This window comes from Lytechinus pictus, chromosome 1, assembly GCF_037042905.1.
Source record: "Lytechinus pictus isolate F3 Inbred chromosome 1, Lp3.0, whole genome shotgun sequence".
In the NCBI taxonomy this organism is placed as follows: domain Eukaryota; kingdom Metazoa; phylum Echinodermata; class Echinoidea; order Temnopleuroida; family Toxopneustidae; genus Lytechinus; species Lytechinus pictus.
In genome coordinates this window covers 39,309,536-39,325,761 of record NC_087245.1, presented here as the reverse complement: position 1 = coordinate 39,325,761, position 16,226 = coordinate 39,309,536, and the positions used below count along the sequence as shown (strand labels likewise).

The 16,226-nt window shown below is 37.9% G+C and overlaps 1 protein-coding gene across 1 annotated transcript; it reads right to left on the bottom strand.

Moving 5' to 3' along the window:
• Window positions 1-1,459: 1,459 nt before the first annotated feature.
• LOC129262598 (serine/arginine repetitive matrix protein 1-like) lies at window positions 1,460-8,469 on the bottom strand. The gene is made up of 5 exons (XM_054900740.2): window positions 8,235-8,469; window positions 7,275-7,401; window positions 6,341-6,538; window positions 5,480-5,647; window positions 1,460-5,234 (listed from the first exon to the last, which is right to left on the bottom strand). Exons 1-5 carry the CDS (start codon window positions 8,385-8,387, stop codon window positions 3,604-3,606), a joined length of 2,277 nt encoding a protein of 758 aa, XP_054756715.2. The 5' UTR covers window positions 8,388-8,469; the 3' UTR covers window positions 1,460-3,603.
• Window positions 8,470-16,226: the final 7,757 nt, after the last annotated feature.

Here is a 16,226-nt window from a genome sequence, read left to right as displayed (position 1 = left end):
TCACTCGACAACACATCTCATCAATATTACTTTCACCACCACTCGATACATCTTGTCAACATTACTTTTACCATCACTCGGCACACTTCGTCAACATTAATTTTCATCAAATTTTCTCGTCAACGTCACTTTCACCATCACTTGACACACCTCGTCAACATCACTCGTCACAACCGCTAGACACATCTCGTCAACATTAATTTTTCACTATCACTCGACAACCCATCTCATCAACATTATTTTCACCTGCACTCGACACATCTCGTCATTATTACTTTTAAAAATCTATCGACACAACATATCGTCAACATTACTCGTCACCATCTCTAGACACAACGTATTATCAACACCACTTTGACCATCACTGGACACCACATCTCTTTAAAATTACTCGTCTTTACCACTCGATGCATCTCTTCAACATTACTTTCACCATCACTCGACAACACATCTCATCAACATTACTTTCACCATCACTCGACTCCACATCTTGTCAACATTACTTTCACCACCACTCGACAACACATCTCATCAATATTACTTTCACCACCACTCGATACATATTGTCGATATTACTTTCACCATCACTCGACACATCTCGTCAACATTGGTTTCGCAACCACTCACACTCACTCGACACTACATCTCGTTAACATTTAACTTTCACAACCACTCACACTCACTCGACTCCAAATCTCATCAACATTACTTTCACCATCACTCGACTCCACATCTCATCAATATTACTTTCACCACCACTCGATACATCTTGTCAACATTACTTTCACCATCACTCGACACCACATCTTGTCAACATTACTTTCACAATCACTCGACAACACATCTCATCAATATTACTTTCACCACCACTCGATACATCTTGTCAACATTACTTTCACCATCACTCGACACATCTCGTCAACATTGGTTTCACAACCACTCACACTCACTCGACTCTACATCTCGTCAACATAACTTTCACAACCACTCACACTCACTCGACTCCACATCTTATCAATATTACTTTCACCATCACTCGACTCCACATCTTGTCAACATTACTTTCACAATCACTCGACAACACATCTAATCAATATTACTTTCACCACCACTCGATACATCTTGTCAACATTACTTTCACCATCACTCGACACCACATCTTGTCAACATTACTTTCACAATCACTCGACAACACATCTCATCAATATTACTTTCACCACCACTCGATACATCTTGTCAACATTACTTTCACCATCACTCGACACATCTCGTCAACATTGGTTTCACAACCACTCACACTCACTCGACTCTACATCTCGTCAACATTACTTTCACAATCACTCGACTCCACATCTTGTCAACATTACTTTCACAATCACTCGACACCACATCTTGTCAACATTACTTTCACATCCACTCACAAACGCTATTGAATAAAAAGTGAAACAACACAACTCCGTGACTTGTCTGTGATTAAGATATATTTTACTAATAAAGACGGGTAATATAGTACTGCGAGTAACACTATCCATCTGGTTGTTTGAATATTAACATTAATTTCTTTACAGTATAGCAAAAACAAAACAAAAAATATCTGAAAATGAACGAATTAACAAACTACATTTCTTGCAAGCATAAAGTAGGATATATTTATCAAAAATATATTAATTCCCTCAATACGAAATAGAATTCTATGAAATTATAACATATGGTGCATGTATCATCAAAACATAAAATATATTTTTAAATATCATAGGTTCGTCATTTTAACTATATTAAGGGACGTTCTAACTAGTAAACCATAGATGTAGCTTAACATATTATTTAATAATAATTATTCATAAAACGGTTGTTTCGAAGTGAGAATCGTAAAGACAGTCCATGCCTGACAACCTCCACTTAATTTATTTCGATGAAATAAAAACATATCTTACGATATTCTTGAATATTAAATACATGTAGATCAGTTGAAAGATTTCGGGAGGTGGGGTTGGGGTGAAGGTTTTACCTTCGAAAAGAAGATTAAAATTGATAATTTTTAAATGACATGGATATTTTTTAAAAATATAAAAGAATATTCTAATTGAGTACGATTCAAGACGGGTTTGATGTACATAGAATATACTAAAATTTGACACTTGGATATGTACCAAAGAATATCCGTTCGGACTTTACTTTACATTTATAAATGGAGAGTGGATTTTAATGGATCTCATTTCCTTAATACCTCTTCTATATTCATTAACAAATGCCAAAATAAATCATGTATGATAAAATTCGTCAAATTTAAGAAAAGTAGAATGAATTGGAAATTGGCGCGGCAATTTTTTTGTATATTCATTGGTCGCTGAAGAGGGCGGGGGAGACAGCCCTCTCATCTGAAATGCGACTGAGAGTTTAGTATATACTTTGGGGGAAACGGAACAAAATATAAATTCATTCTTTTATTGGGCATACCTCAGCTCTATAATATTCGAATTCTCGATCACAATTATACGATCAAAATAATCATGTGCAATAAGAGCTACATTTCTCTTTTAGACATTTCAGAAAGAAATTCCTGTACATGTCGATTGTGACTGCGTACAACTGATTTATAATTTAGAATCGAGGGGGAAAAGGGCTGTGAAAACACTGCCTATAATCAAACAAATTTAAAGAAAGTAAAGTAATCAGTGCATTCAATTGTAACATAGATTAATATTACACAGTCATCGAAATGATTCGCGGGCCCGAAGAAGTAGTGTTTACAGATCAAATCTCATTCAACCCTTTTCATGAATAGGCAAGGTTTATAAACATGTGTAACACGAGTTGGAAGAATAGAGTTCATGCAACAACAAAAAATGCAGTATGGCGTAATGGAAGTCTCTGGTTCGAAAGTGCTGATGTATAATGTAGATATCACCAATAAAGCAGCCATGCATGCAAAGCAAGCAAGTAAGCAAGCAAGCAGAGACGTTTATCCGTTTGATCATCAGCTAATTTGAAAAGAGTGCAAATAAAGTCAGATATGATAGCGCATGTATCATACAATTCAGTATTTTGTTCACACGATCAAACAGTCAGATCATAATTATAGTATACAAATAATGCATGCAGCCGAGTGCGTTAGTGGAAATGCAGAGCACGCGAGGTTTCTTTAGATAGGAGTCGCGCTGTGCACGAGCCGCTTGCGGCGAGTGCCCAGTGTGCTCCATCTGAAGAAACCGAGCTTTCTCTGCATTTACTTTTACGCACGACAGAGCAAGTGCATTATTTGTTTTATAAAATAGCAACACAGGAACAATTTTTAAAAAGTCACAGTACAGTTTTGTTGGACTTCTACCGCACTGGTTTGCTCGAGCGTGCAATGTCAATTTTCGTTGCACACCTTTTGCACTACCGTGCAGTGCACAAAAAAAGTTGGATGTCATGTGACGCGTATTGACCAATCGCGATGCTTGAAATAATACAGCTATTTTATAATCAACATTGTTTGTCACATTCGATAACAATTGCATACTATCACCACATAGGGACGACTGGCCTCTGGCATGTATTGAGTTGAGTCCCTTCTTACTTTGCATAAGGAGCGCGTGATGATTAAAACCTCTTGATCTTTCAATACTTGGGCCTCCATCCCTTGATAAACGATTCGACTCGTTTTGCGTCCCAGTTGTTGAGTTTGAAACTGTCTACTAACGCTTCTTGGTTGAGCTGTAACATCAATTGCCCATCAACAGAATTACTCTTGAAAGCCGCACTGTATTTTTCAAGGTTCATCAGCTTAAGACACTGGCAGACTTGTGAGACCGAGAGAGAACTCAAGTCCTTGGGGACACCAGCTAATGAGTCAAACGTGACACTATCGGTCTTTGGGGAGTTTCGGGCTGCTCCAAACTTTGAAGTGACAGGAGTGGTCTTCGAGTTCGTTAGTCTGGAAGTTGGTTTGGCAGCTGGCGTTGGTGGCGTCTTTGTAAAGCTATTCTGCTCCGAGCCGGCACCTTCAGCCTGTGAAAAACGTTTGGCTAGACGAGCCTGCAGTTCATTGCTTGGTTCATTATTGTTGTTTATCAATCTTGGTGATGAAATGCTGCCTCTTGGGGAAGACTTGTTTCCGAAGCTTGGCGGCTTATTGGAAGGCACGAGTCCCTCGAGCCTGGATGCACGTCTCTCCGCTTTCATTTTAAGCTCTTGTAGCATATCATCTCTGGAGTTCCCTGTATTCATCTGAGGTTTATTTCTTGGACTTTGTGAAGGGGATTGGCTGGCCTTGATCTTAGCCACATCGCCATATTTTGGTGGTTGTGGTGGTGAAGTAAATCCAATGGGAGGTGGCGGAGGTGCACCAGGTACCGCAGGTGCAGGTGGAGGGGGCGCTGCAGGTACTCCATTTGGGATGTTCTGCTTCGAAGGTATAGTTCCTAGAGGAGGTGGTGCTGGAGGCAGGGGGCTTGATTGCATAGGATGGTCAACGAAATCCCCTCCTCTTCCATTTGCCACAACTGGATCAGCGTCATAATCGGGATCGGGTAGTTTGCCAAGGAACTCTTTACCACCGGGTCTACCTCGGGGGTCATTACTGGAAGCCGTGGAGTACCCCGAGTCTGCAATGCTGTTCATGCTAGACCCTGAACCTCTGGGTGACGAACTTGTATTCGCCGGCCTTGGGTAGTCAACCCTTATAGGACTCTTCGCTCTGGCGTCCAAGCGGCCAGGCGAGTGGGATGTGCGCCCGCGCACACCCTGTTGTGCAGGGGGAGACTGTGGCCTGTTGTCACGCTTGAATGCCATTGGGTTGTGAACCGAATTGACGCTCATCAGCAGCTCTGCAGGAGGGGGTGGAAACCGATCATCTGCAGAATCCTTCTTCAAGATGGACCTTGGCATTGTACCATGAACTGACGTGACCTTACTGGACAACGGCCTTCCAGGAGATTGCATCCTTGGTCTGCTAGCAATAAAAGACGAACCTTCATTCAGATCTGACTGTGCGTGTCGCAGGACCGGTCTTCCTTGCCTCTCTCCTGCTTGAACTGAAGCATTATCGCGGTCCTTGGGCGCCTTGCCTGCAAACACTGCGGACAATGTCCTCGCACCACTTGGACCAGAAAGCATACTCCCAGAACCTTTGTTCTGTTTTAACCGTTCATTTTTTGTCATGATGAAGAGAGTTCCCGAGGGAGTGATCTTTTCGTATTGCTCCTGTTGATTTGCAGATTCCAATCCTTTGTCCGTAAAAAATGTGATATCTAGAATACAAAAGAAATAATTCAAAGTTACTTTCATTAAATTATTAAGATTAGGGGGACATATTTAGTGCAATATAACACGGCATGTTGCATCGATAAAAAAAAAACACGACATGAAGAATATTCTAAATATTTCTTGTTCACTCTAAGATACTGTCCTATCGGGAGCTATATCTCTATGGTTACATGACGCAAAGTTTAAACAGAACATGGTTATCAAAATAATATCATAAATCGAGTCTTACGTGGATTGCCAGGATGGAGTTCAAAGACGACATTCTTGGAAACAATTTTATCAAGCAGAGTCTGGTACCGTTCCCATCTCTCTCTAGACCCGACGATGAAAGACTCGGCTAGGACCACCGATACAGGTGAATGAAGAGGGATGTTGAGGATCATGGTGTCCAAGTGATCTAAAAAAAGAACAATACACTCATTATTCAATTGACAATGCCACATATGAATCACTACGATCGTAACTTTGTCATTATTGGTAGCTTCATTTTGTTTTGATTACATGAAGAGCATGATATTAATACCATTAGATGATAAGGATAACTTTATTGTATGAGACAAAGCCCTGGGTATGTGTTTCGTGATAACTTTGACTTTAATAAATAAGCGGGAGGTGCCTCATTTGATATACAAAACGACACGATATTCAATGATAAATGATTCGGGTGGAGTAGTTTATCTAGGCCTACCAATTCTCGATCGGTCATTTTTTCATTCATGCTTAATTACTATCATCGTCATCACCATCACTACGACTACAACCACTATCCTAATAATAATGATTATCATCATCATCATCTTCATCATCTTCATCATCATCATCAACATCATCATCATCATCATCATCATCATCGTCATCATCATCATCATCATCACCACCATTATTGTCATAGATGTCAATATCATAAACTCATGGTCAACACCACAATCATCACCATCATCTTTGTCGTCGTCATCATCATTATTAGCAGCAGCAGCAACAGCAGCCAGTAACAGCGGCAGCAAAGTTATCACTTTTATCGTCATCACAATCTTCATCATGGCAGATCTTTGGGATCTTGCAGTCGTCACTTCAGTCACCGAATCCTTACCGTTCTGAATAGCGTTGCCTTGGAGATATCCCGTCTCGTACATTTTCTGCAGAGTGAGGGCGCCAAACTTCTCCTTGGCGTTCGGCACGTTGCTCTTGAGCTGAAGGTGGAAGGTGAGATCGTCTCCTGTGAAGAAATGGACCTTCTGCGGCAGTAGTGACTTGTCGATGATCTCTCGCATGTACATGGCCTTCGAACCTGTGAACCAAGGTAGAAGGATGTTGTGGTTGAACAAGCGAAAACTATAAGTTTAGCACACCACACTTGCAAAACGGACTCCAGACCGACCAATTCATTTACGTAATCATCAATGACATACCATTGGTCGGTTTTGAGACTGTTTCGTTGGTATGAATGTCGAATAATGCTTAACAACCCCTCAACTTTCCTAACAGGCGTTTCACAACCAATAGCCTATAAAGTGCATAATTGAATGCACTAACTTTTGAAATTTTCGTTAATTAGGAGGGTGAATGAGGGATATGGAAGGAAGTCTCTGCATTCATCGTTATCATGTTATTATGTTTTGAAATTACCATCAAAGTCAAATTCCTGACTCTGCAAACTGTGAACATTTTATAAACAAATGAAAACATTCACTTGACCATAGATAATAAAGTGAAAGTGAGATAAACGTATATAAAGCCGGGGTAATAACAATCATAAAGTGATATGCGCTATGCAAGAAGTGCATATTATCATTTAGTTAGTTCGAAGTCTGTTTTAGAACAAAGGCAGTAATCTTGTCAACTTAATATTGCTATGTACCAACATTAATTTGCAACGATGTTTTACATGTACATGTATTTTGTTTTTAGATTCGAATTAATTTAAATGAATATTAGTATAGACATATACACCAAATACATGTAATACAAGGACCATTGTCTAGTCCATTGCATGGTAGATTGAAAGAAATAGGATCTTCTCTCACGTTTTCCACTCGACACGACTTCGAACCTTGCTTCGGCGTACCGGAGGGGAATACTTAGCCATCTTCCTTTTTTGTCTGTCGTTGCCAAGACTCTGGTCTGGGTGTGGATTTGATGTATACGAAGAATCTGAGCAGATAAATATAAACAAGATGTTCATGATAACGAAAATAGCTAAAATTACATGAAATTAATGAACTATTTTTTCAGCTCTTAGCTTAAGAAGCGATAGAGATTAACATAATCCAACTTTGAATCATCTAAAATATGAACATCCTTTTCAGCAGACCAATCATAGAAGCAAGGGAGAAAAAAAATCTTACGTACAAAATAAGAAACAACGAGGTTCATATTCCGCAGATTGCATATACTAAGATCTTTACTAGTTCTTTAAACCAAACGCTTGTGACACTATTCCAGTGGCGTGATGAGCCAAAAATATTGAGAGGGCTCGATATGGCGTATCGCGTAAATTAATAAAAAGTTGCGAGCGGGCAAAGATTTTGACATATTCATTACAAAAATTAAAGTTTGTAATAGATTTTGACATAATATTCAGAAAATATTATAATATTTCACCCTATTCCCTTTCGTTTTCCTTCCTATTGTCTCTTTTTGGGGTCGTAAACAATTTGGAGGCCAAGAGCCCCCCCCCCCCATCTGTACGCCAGTGTATTATTCTAAAATTTCGTTAATCCGACAATAAGATAAGGTTTAATAGTTCGAAAATAAAAAAAGGTTCGTTAGTAAAAATAAAGATTGTTAACTAAAGAATCATTATTTCATTTTCGGATTTTCGATCCTTTAGAACAATTACGAATCCAAATAAACATTTGGAAAAAAGAGGCTTCGGATCTATGAACGTTCCGATTAATGAACCATTGGACCTTCAGAATATCTCTACCTTCCAGGCAATGGACCTCGTGCAAACCTACATACCTAGCTATACCCGCTAATCTTACCTGTCCTCGAGCCAACGTCTCTGTCTCATCGGACGACTCATACCCCTCTACCACCTTCATAATCTGAGGGAAAGTACATCTCTTGATGGCCTCTCTCAAGGAATACTGCTGACGGGACCATTGGATGTCCTTTACGTTTGCCTTGGCTGTCATGTTGGTCAGGTGCGCGGAAGACTAAATTATTCTGGTTTGACGCCAACTTTTTCAGCTATGGTTGTCGCTGTTTCTGTGTGAAATGAAAGGAAAAGGTGGCATTGTGCTGAAATAAAGATTTTAACCTTTAACAAACAAAGACAGGCAGTAAAAAAAATATCAATATAACTTTAATTTATGAAGATAAGACATACACTCAAATATTTATTTCGCCCATAAAAAAAAGTAGTAATCAAATGATTTTCTTAATCAAAATTTTCAGTAATATAGTTTTAAATCGACCTATTTATCTTTTTTGAACTACCATGGCATGCGAATCTCACTTGGCGTATGTACACAATTTTTTATATTGCCGATAGTACACCATGCTTTGACAATAATATCTTACTGATGTCTTCTTCTTCTTCTTCTGGAAACAGTACAGGCCACCGTCTGGTGTATTGTCGAACTGGTGAAGGATTATACGTCATACTTAAATATGAACATTAATTTCAAGCCCTTATGAAAGTTTCTTAGTGAATTAGATTTATTTCATATTAGATGAAATATTGGTTATCCTTATGAATAAGAGAATGAGAGATATATCGTCAGATATGTAGAGAAAACACTAACAATATGTTGTAAACACGGCAAAATACGATTGCACGTTGAGGAAAGTTCATTCCATGATTGCATATACAGATTCTAATCATGCAGTTAAAAGCATTTTTATGTAACCAATCAATCAATGACACTTAAATTCAATAGGCAAATGTATATAATCGTGTGGTCCATTAGTTGAATGGGGATTAATCTGTCAGAAATAAGTGTCTCAATTCATACGAAATTTTCTCGAAGTCCACTTTCCCACGGCAGCGAGAAAGTGGTAATTTGAGTCACAATAAAATTCCACCAAAAACTGATACAATATTTGGATGATCTCGGAGCTGCGCAAACTGATTTTTTTTTTTAGAGAGAGAGAGAGAGCGGTGTTGACTTTGCTCTTGCCTTACAGTAGCCGGAATATGACCTGGAAAGAATGGCAGATGTCACCTTGAACCGTGTTAGATTTGCAACTCGAAGCTACCATACTCGCTCGCCATTCTGTAGTGTGATATGCGCACCACACCCACACCTTCATGGTATACACCACCAAGTCACGGAACCCTCGCTCATGCGCTGATACATGTACATCGACACGCCTACATTAAAACTTACATATTTAATACTGCACTATAGAGAACACCAGCAACTATTGTATACACGAGCACCAACCTTAAATGTCATCAAATGGTGATAAATACAAAATAAATAGAAACTAAATGATAAACATCTATTTCACGTTAACGTGATTATTAGGTACATGTAATTTTTTGATACATGATAGGCCCCGAAAGCCTGAATTCACCAATTATTTAGGGTTATGAATGCAGCTCTTATTTTTTTTTTACCTCTGCCATTTTACTACTGCCATTTTATCTCTGCCATTTTTGACTCAGCCCTTTTGTCTCTGCCATTTTTCTTTTTATCTCTGCCACTTTTTCCATCTGTCATTTTCATCTCTGCCATTTTTTGCCTTTGTCATTCTTAACTCTGTCATTTTAACTCTGCCATTTTTACCTCTGCCATTTTTTGCCGTGCCACCTCTGCTACTTTTACACCGAACCATTTTGTCTGTCTTGAGACAATTTTGTAAGTCACGTCATCATAAGCAAAATATTAAGTGATCTGAGACAACTCGATAGGTATAATTAGACATAAAACACACCAAATCTACCCAAGAAAAGTTGAATTGTATAGGAATATAGAGAGAGAAAAAAATCAAACCTGAATAACGAAGAACATTATCGTCATCGAAAACGGGTTTAATAATTATTTATTAAACCCGTTTTCGATGTCGATAATGTTCTCCGTCATAAAGTTTCCAATATTTCAACTACATGTGAACAGTAATATGTATATCACAGTGGTATAAAAATGAGAGTAACGGTGACGTCACACACTCCCCATTTTTGTATTGTATTTTATGGCATATTTTAATTTCCTTCCCACAACTGACAAGATTGAACTCAACTTGAATTGGTGGCGTCCTTTTATTGAATGAACAGACATTTTACATCGGATTTCCGATTTTTGATAATAAAGATCCAATTTCGTGTCTTCTTCGCTTTTTATTCAAATTTAATTAAAAATGGGGTGGCTTGACAGGGGAAGTTCACCCTTAAGATAATTTTGTTGTAAAAAGCAGAAAAAATAATTTAAAAAAATATTGGTGAAGGTTTGAGGAAAATCATTTTAAGATTAAGATTAAAGTTTTTGATTTGTCGCGTCATAAACGAGCAGCTGCCCCGTAAGTTATGTAATATCAAAATGCATAAATTTCAGTTTTTTTATGGTTCGTGGTGACTTGTTTTTGTTTTCTTTTTAGGAACAAGTTTAAAATGATTTGTCGATTGATATACTGAAGGTACAGTAAAAGAAACATTTTCAATTTTCATGTCATTGATTTTTTTTTCCATACGATTTGTAGGAAAGCTGCTCGCAAAAAATTTCAACAACTTTTTATTTCTATTTGTTAATGGATTTTTCTCAAACCTTCGGCAATATATTTTCTGCTATTTTTACAATAAACTTTTCTCAGGGTGAACTTCCCCTTTAAACATCCGCCAAAATTCGATCCGATTCGACAAGTTTGGTGTATAATGAGTTTGCATCACAACAGTGAAAATTCTAATTCTGCCCACTCGTGGATGGAACACGCCCGCGGGGCAAATAAACGCCATTGTAGGCAGGGAAAATTCCAGTTTATCATGTCAACATGCGGTGAATGAAGCCCGACATAGGAGCATTTACTGACCCAGCAGGCATACGCTCGTATAAGACGAAGTTTTCAAACTTCAACGCTGTCCATCACTGCAATAATATTTTCCACCTATATATCCGCATGTTTTCATTTAGAAGCGTGCAGGCAAGGAGAGCGTGAAATCCAAGTTTAATGCGAACGTTTCTTTCCTGAAATGTGAAGAATTTTGATAAAAGGGTTCTCAAGAAATTAGGGAACTCACTTGGGGTGAAAAGGTCCCTGCTCCTCTCTAAAGTAAGCTCAAATTACTTCTCGTCCTTCCAAAATGTGACCAAAAATGGGAAGAAAAAAACTAATTCCATCACAATAGAGAAAGACCAAAGCAAAAAAATAAAAACTGCTAGGCAAAATGCAAGAACGTGTACTTTTGGCTTTGGGTCGGCGTCCAAGAGTTACGGAGCAGAGGTTTGCAACCAGTCGCTTAATGACACTGACCAATCAAATTCACTGTTACATGCGCATTTGGTTGCAAAAACTGACTAAGAATCAATCAGAATTGATCTATCATATTTGTAACCTTGTATTTGAGTTACGCAGCCCAGGTCTGAGAAGTCGAACATTCTTGAGTTCGAGGTCTGTAGGTTCATACGTAAACCAGTAGGCCTAGGTATGCACGCCATTATCAAGATGATTAAAGCTAAAAACAAACAAAAAAAATATCACTTGACTGTGAATCTAATAAAGATGTTCACAGGGGCGGCGCTAGGGAATTTTGTCAAGGTGTGGGGGCTGCAACATTGACATTTTTTTCAATCGAATTCAAGCTGGGATGATAGAGAGTTACACGATTCTACTTTAATACTCTTCTTCATTTTCCCTTCTCTTTCTCCTTTTTTTTGTTCTTTTTCTTTTGTATTTCATTTGAATAAGTTTTGTTGGATTTCAATGCTTTACCTCGTCATATTTCCTTTTCCGTCATTACATATTTTCTCTGTGTGTCTCTCTTTTACTCTTGTCCTTTTACTGTTTATACCCCTTTACCTTTTTTTGTGCACCCAGTCCATCCCTTATCACACACACACACTCCCCCTCTCTCTCTCTGTCTGACACATACAAACACACTCACCCCTCCCCCTCCATATTCCTAAATCTCTAAAATCATCAAACATGATATCATCTATACCAGCGTTATAATCTACTTAGACTACTTTGAAATGAAAATGATAAGCAGCAAAAATTTGTTTTAGCTCTAAGCAATAACAAACTGAAAGGCCACAAAATTTAATCCTATTTTCTTCCACCCCGCAAAATCCTCACCCCGAATATGTTTTACAATCTTGAATTACTTATCATTCGTGCCAATCTCTTAAAATATTAGTTTTCTATGTTTAGATTGGCTCTCCAGATTATATTTCGCTGACCCCATAAGATTGCACTTTATCAGTGTTGGGATGTTTGTATGTCAGGAAAAAGTATAACGCTATACAGTATGCTAGGCGATTGGTAACCTTATAAATTTGCTGAAATCTACTTTGAATATAAACATTTAATGTATCATGCAACCGTGTATCCGGTTCAGGAAAGTTAGGTGAATTGAATCGATTTAATTTCTTTCCATTTCATTAATCATGCTAACATTAAATTCAAATAACAAGAAAATTCTGCAAACACGCAAACTGTTTTTTTTTTTTTTTTAGAATTATGATGGGAGTAAAATTAAGGCAGAAAAAAGGTATCTATCAATGTATGCTATCATCAAAATTAAACCATTTTCTACCGCCACCAAGCGACCCCCGCACCCGCGCCCCACCCCATCGCATTTATACACGCCATATACTACTTTGGTAAATTATTGGTGCTATCCATCAACGACAATGAGAAGCTTCAGATAAATACAGTGTAAATCTTATCATACTCTACTGTAAATCTTATTCTATACTCTATTGTTGTTGCGTGTTTTTTTTTTAACTTTGCAAATTTTGCCATTCACCAAACTCGCTATTCACGGGGTGGGTGGATGGGGGGGGGAGCTAAAAAGCAAATGTATCATTTAAACTGTTGAATACTGCTTCAAGTTTTCGATACACATTATATTACTGTGTGTTATCATACATATGTTGTTTCCATCACAATAACATTGATTTTGTTCAACTCCCCTAACTATTTGCGTAGGTATAAATGGTCGTATTTGTTTGACACGCCTTGGAATGTATACCTTTGTTAATTTGGGGGTTTCATACACCATAGGTGAACATTCAACCGATTTTATTTTGCAAGTTTTCGTGTGTTTGTTATCTGCACGCTTCAACACACCGCCAATGCTTCAATTACACCTACGAAAAATAAGTTACCCGACACGAAATCGTCCAATGGTTTGTCAACGGAAATAATGCCGTGGCTTTGGTCGGGCTGGCGTCGGCTTCACCGGTGTAAGTGGGCATCAACAACAGTCATGACAGTATGTTGCGCAGTGAAGCAATGCCTTCTGGAGATATGCTTTCTTTGAACATTAATTTTTGTTTTCATTCATAATTGAAAGACGTTGTGCATTTGTTATAGCCAAGTACATTCACACCCATTTCTGAATTCAGTCAGTAGACCTATATACCCTGATATGTTTTACTTAAAACTTGGTATCCAGTTTTCAATAATTATTTGCCAATTTCCAGGGCTAGCATTGGTGAATCATTGAGGTTTTAAAGAATAGAACCCAATCCTTCCCTTTTGATATGCATAAATTGTAAGAAAAACACACATGCATTTCAGAGAACATGTCTCTGCACAATGGTGTCAAGATATTAAACTAATTGAAAAATATCGACTATTTAGTGATATCCGAAAATACACTTGGAACATTTAAGAAAATTGGGAGGGCGCGACAATAGCGTGATGAGCCAAGAACTTTGAGGGTGCCCAGACATGGCGTATGGGGGCAAACTTTCTAAATACCAAAGCGAGTGAGCAAAGAAATGACTGTTTAAAAACAAAAAGCTAATTCTGTGTTAGATTTTGACATAGTATTAAAAAAACAATTATCATGCTTCACCCCTTTTCGTTCCATTTTGTTATTTTTTATTTCCTTTTCTCCTTTCTTCCCATTGGTCGTGAAAATTCAGGGGATCCATGCCCCCCATCTGAATGTTATTGAAAGAAATACAGAATATAAAAGCAAAGCGAGGACCAAAGAAAAACAAAATCATTGCATGAAAAGAACATACCAGACCTACATAATGTATGCTATCTGTAAACAATCGTTCGATACTTATCGATCAATAACAGACGATGATGTGTGTTATCCCATATATGAGTGACTAGAAATCGACTCACTTGATATACAATAAAGAAAGGTTACCAATGCAGAACTAGGTTATAAAACTTAGGAGGGTAGGCAATATTACTGGCGTGACCAGGTTTAACCTATTTTTATTTATTCGTTCTATGTTATTCATATATCTATTTATTCACTTATTTATCTATTCATTTATTTATCAACTTACAAATTATTTTATTCATTCATTCATTTACGTTTTCTTCAAAAAGACAAGGGTGGTCCCGTTCGATCCAATTGTTCGCATACATTCGTAATTCCGAAGCTCCGTTATTCCGAAGGTTCGGTTATTCCGAAGGATCGTATTTTCGAAGGTTCGTAATTCCGAAGGTTCGTCAATCCGAAAACGAAATGAGGTTCGTAATTCCGAAGATTCGTTAATCCGAAAACGAAATAAGGTTCGTAATTCCGAAGGTTCGTTAGTCCGAAAACGTAATGATTAACGAACCTTATTTTGTTTTCGGACTAACGAACCTTCGGAACAACGAACCTTATTTCGTTTTCGGACTAACGAACCTTCGGAACATCGAACCTTATTTCGTTTTCGGACTAACGAACCTTCGGAACATCGAACCTTATTTCGTTTTCGGATTATCGAACCTTTGGAATAACGCCACAAATGTTCGGATTAACGAACCCTTTTACGTTTTCGGATTAACGAACATCGAGGTATAGGCAATTTACGTGTTTCGGAATTACGAACCTTTGGAATTACGAAGTGTAACCCCAATTGGGATGTTTTGCAAGGGAGACCTGTCTAATGTACAACCATGGACCTACTAGCAGGTCCATGGTACAACCAATATAAAGAAACTGCCACTAATCTGGAAGGGGCGGTAAAACCATATTCTTAGAAATATTTGTATTACCCGATGTTGGATTTCAGGTTTTCAAAATTTTGGGACCCATGAAAGGGCCCAGAAAATTGTTTAACTCTGTGGTGTTAGGCAAACTTGTTTTTTTTTTTTTTTTCATAACCGATCAAGGGGACATCCTATTTGTAGTATGCCTCGCTGCTGCCTGGTCCTCTTTTGTTATTTAACACGATGAAATTTCTTCTCAGTCTAATATTTTATTATTAATATATTAACTCTGAGCTAAAATTATGGGAAGCCAAAAATGAATTTAAAAATAATATTAATAACAATGTATTTGCTCTTCCACCGTGCTACAATGGTAAAGAAAACTATTTCAGTGTTATTCCCATATTCTAACAGATAAGCTGATAAATCGAACCTGTAGTGTTAGAGATACTGGCCACAAACTTTGACCAGAGTTAAAATTAAACCCAAATCCATAATACGGGCCATTGAGATAAGGTTAAGGTCTTACTCTTACAAGTACATGTAAATGGAGCGTTAGATGTCCGTCTATCCCTCCCTTAATGGAGAGACCTGTGTGTCCCGTGACACAAAATTTAGCGATTAATCGTACGCTTGATTTTCAAGATTGATTGTACATTGTAGTGAATGCAATCCATCGTAGAAAAATGTTCTACGATCAATGCTATGCTTTGTGTAACGTGCCCCTGGGTCCCACCTTCCAAAGAATTATGATTGATGCGATCAATGTCAACTGTATGAAAATCCACCATTGCCATTATTTTCCTTACGGAAAATTTGCACAATGTCCTTTGTAAACAAAGAGGAGCTCACTGAATTATGGTGCCATGAGCCTAATTACATCAGGAGGGCTAAAGATATTCATTCGACCCAACCCATTCGAATTT

Bases quoted from the DNA above. Each gene is read 5' to 3' on its own strand.
- LOC129262598 (XM_054900740.2), bottom strand. From the start codon at position 8,387: ATGACAGCCAAGGCAAACGTAAAGGACATCCAATGGTCCCGTCAGCAG. The intron at 6,539-7,274 runs GTGAGAGAAGAT...CTTGGTTCACAG, and splicing joins AGTCGTGTCGAGTGGAAAAC to GTTCGAAGGCCATGTACATG. The intron at 5,235-5,479 runs GTAAGACTCGAT...TTTGTATTCTAG, and splicing joins ACTCCATCCTGGCAATCCAC to ATATCACATTTTTTACGGAC.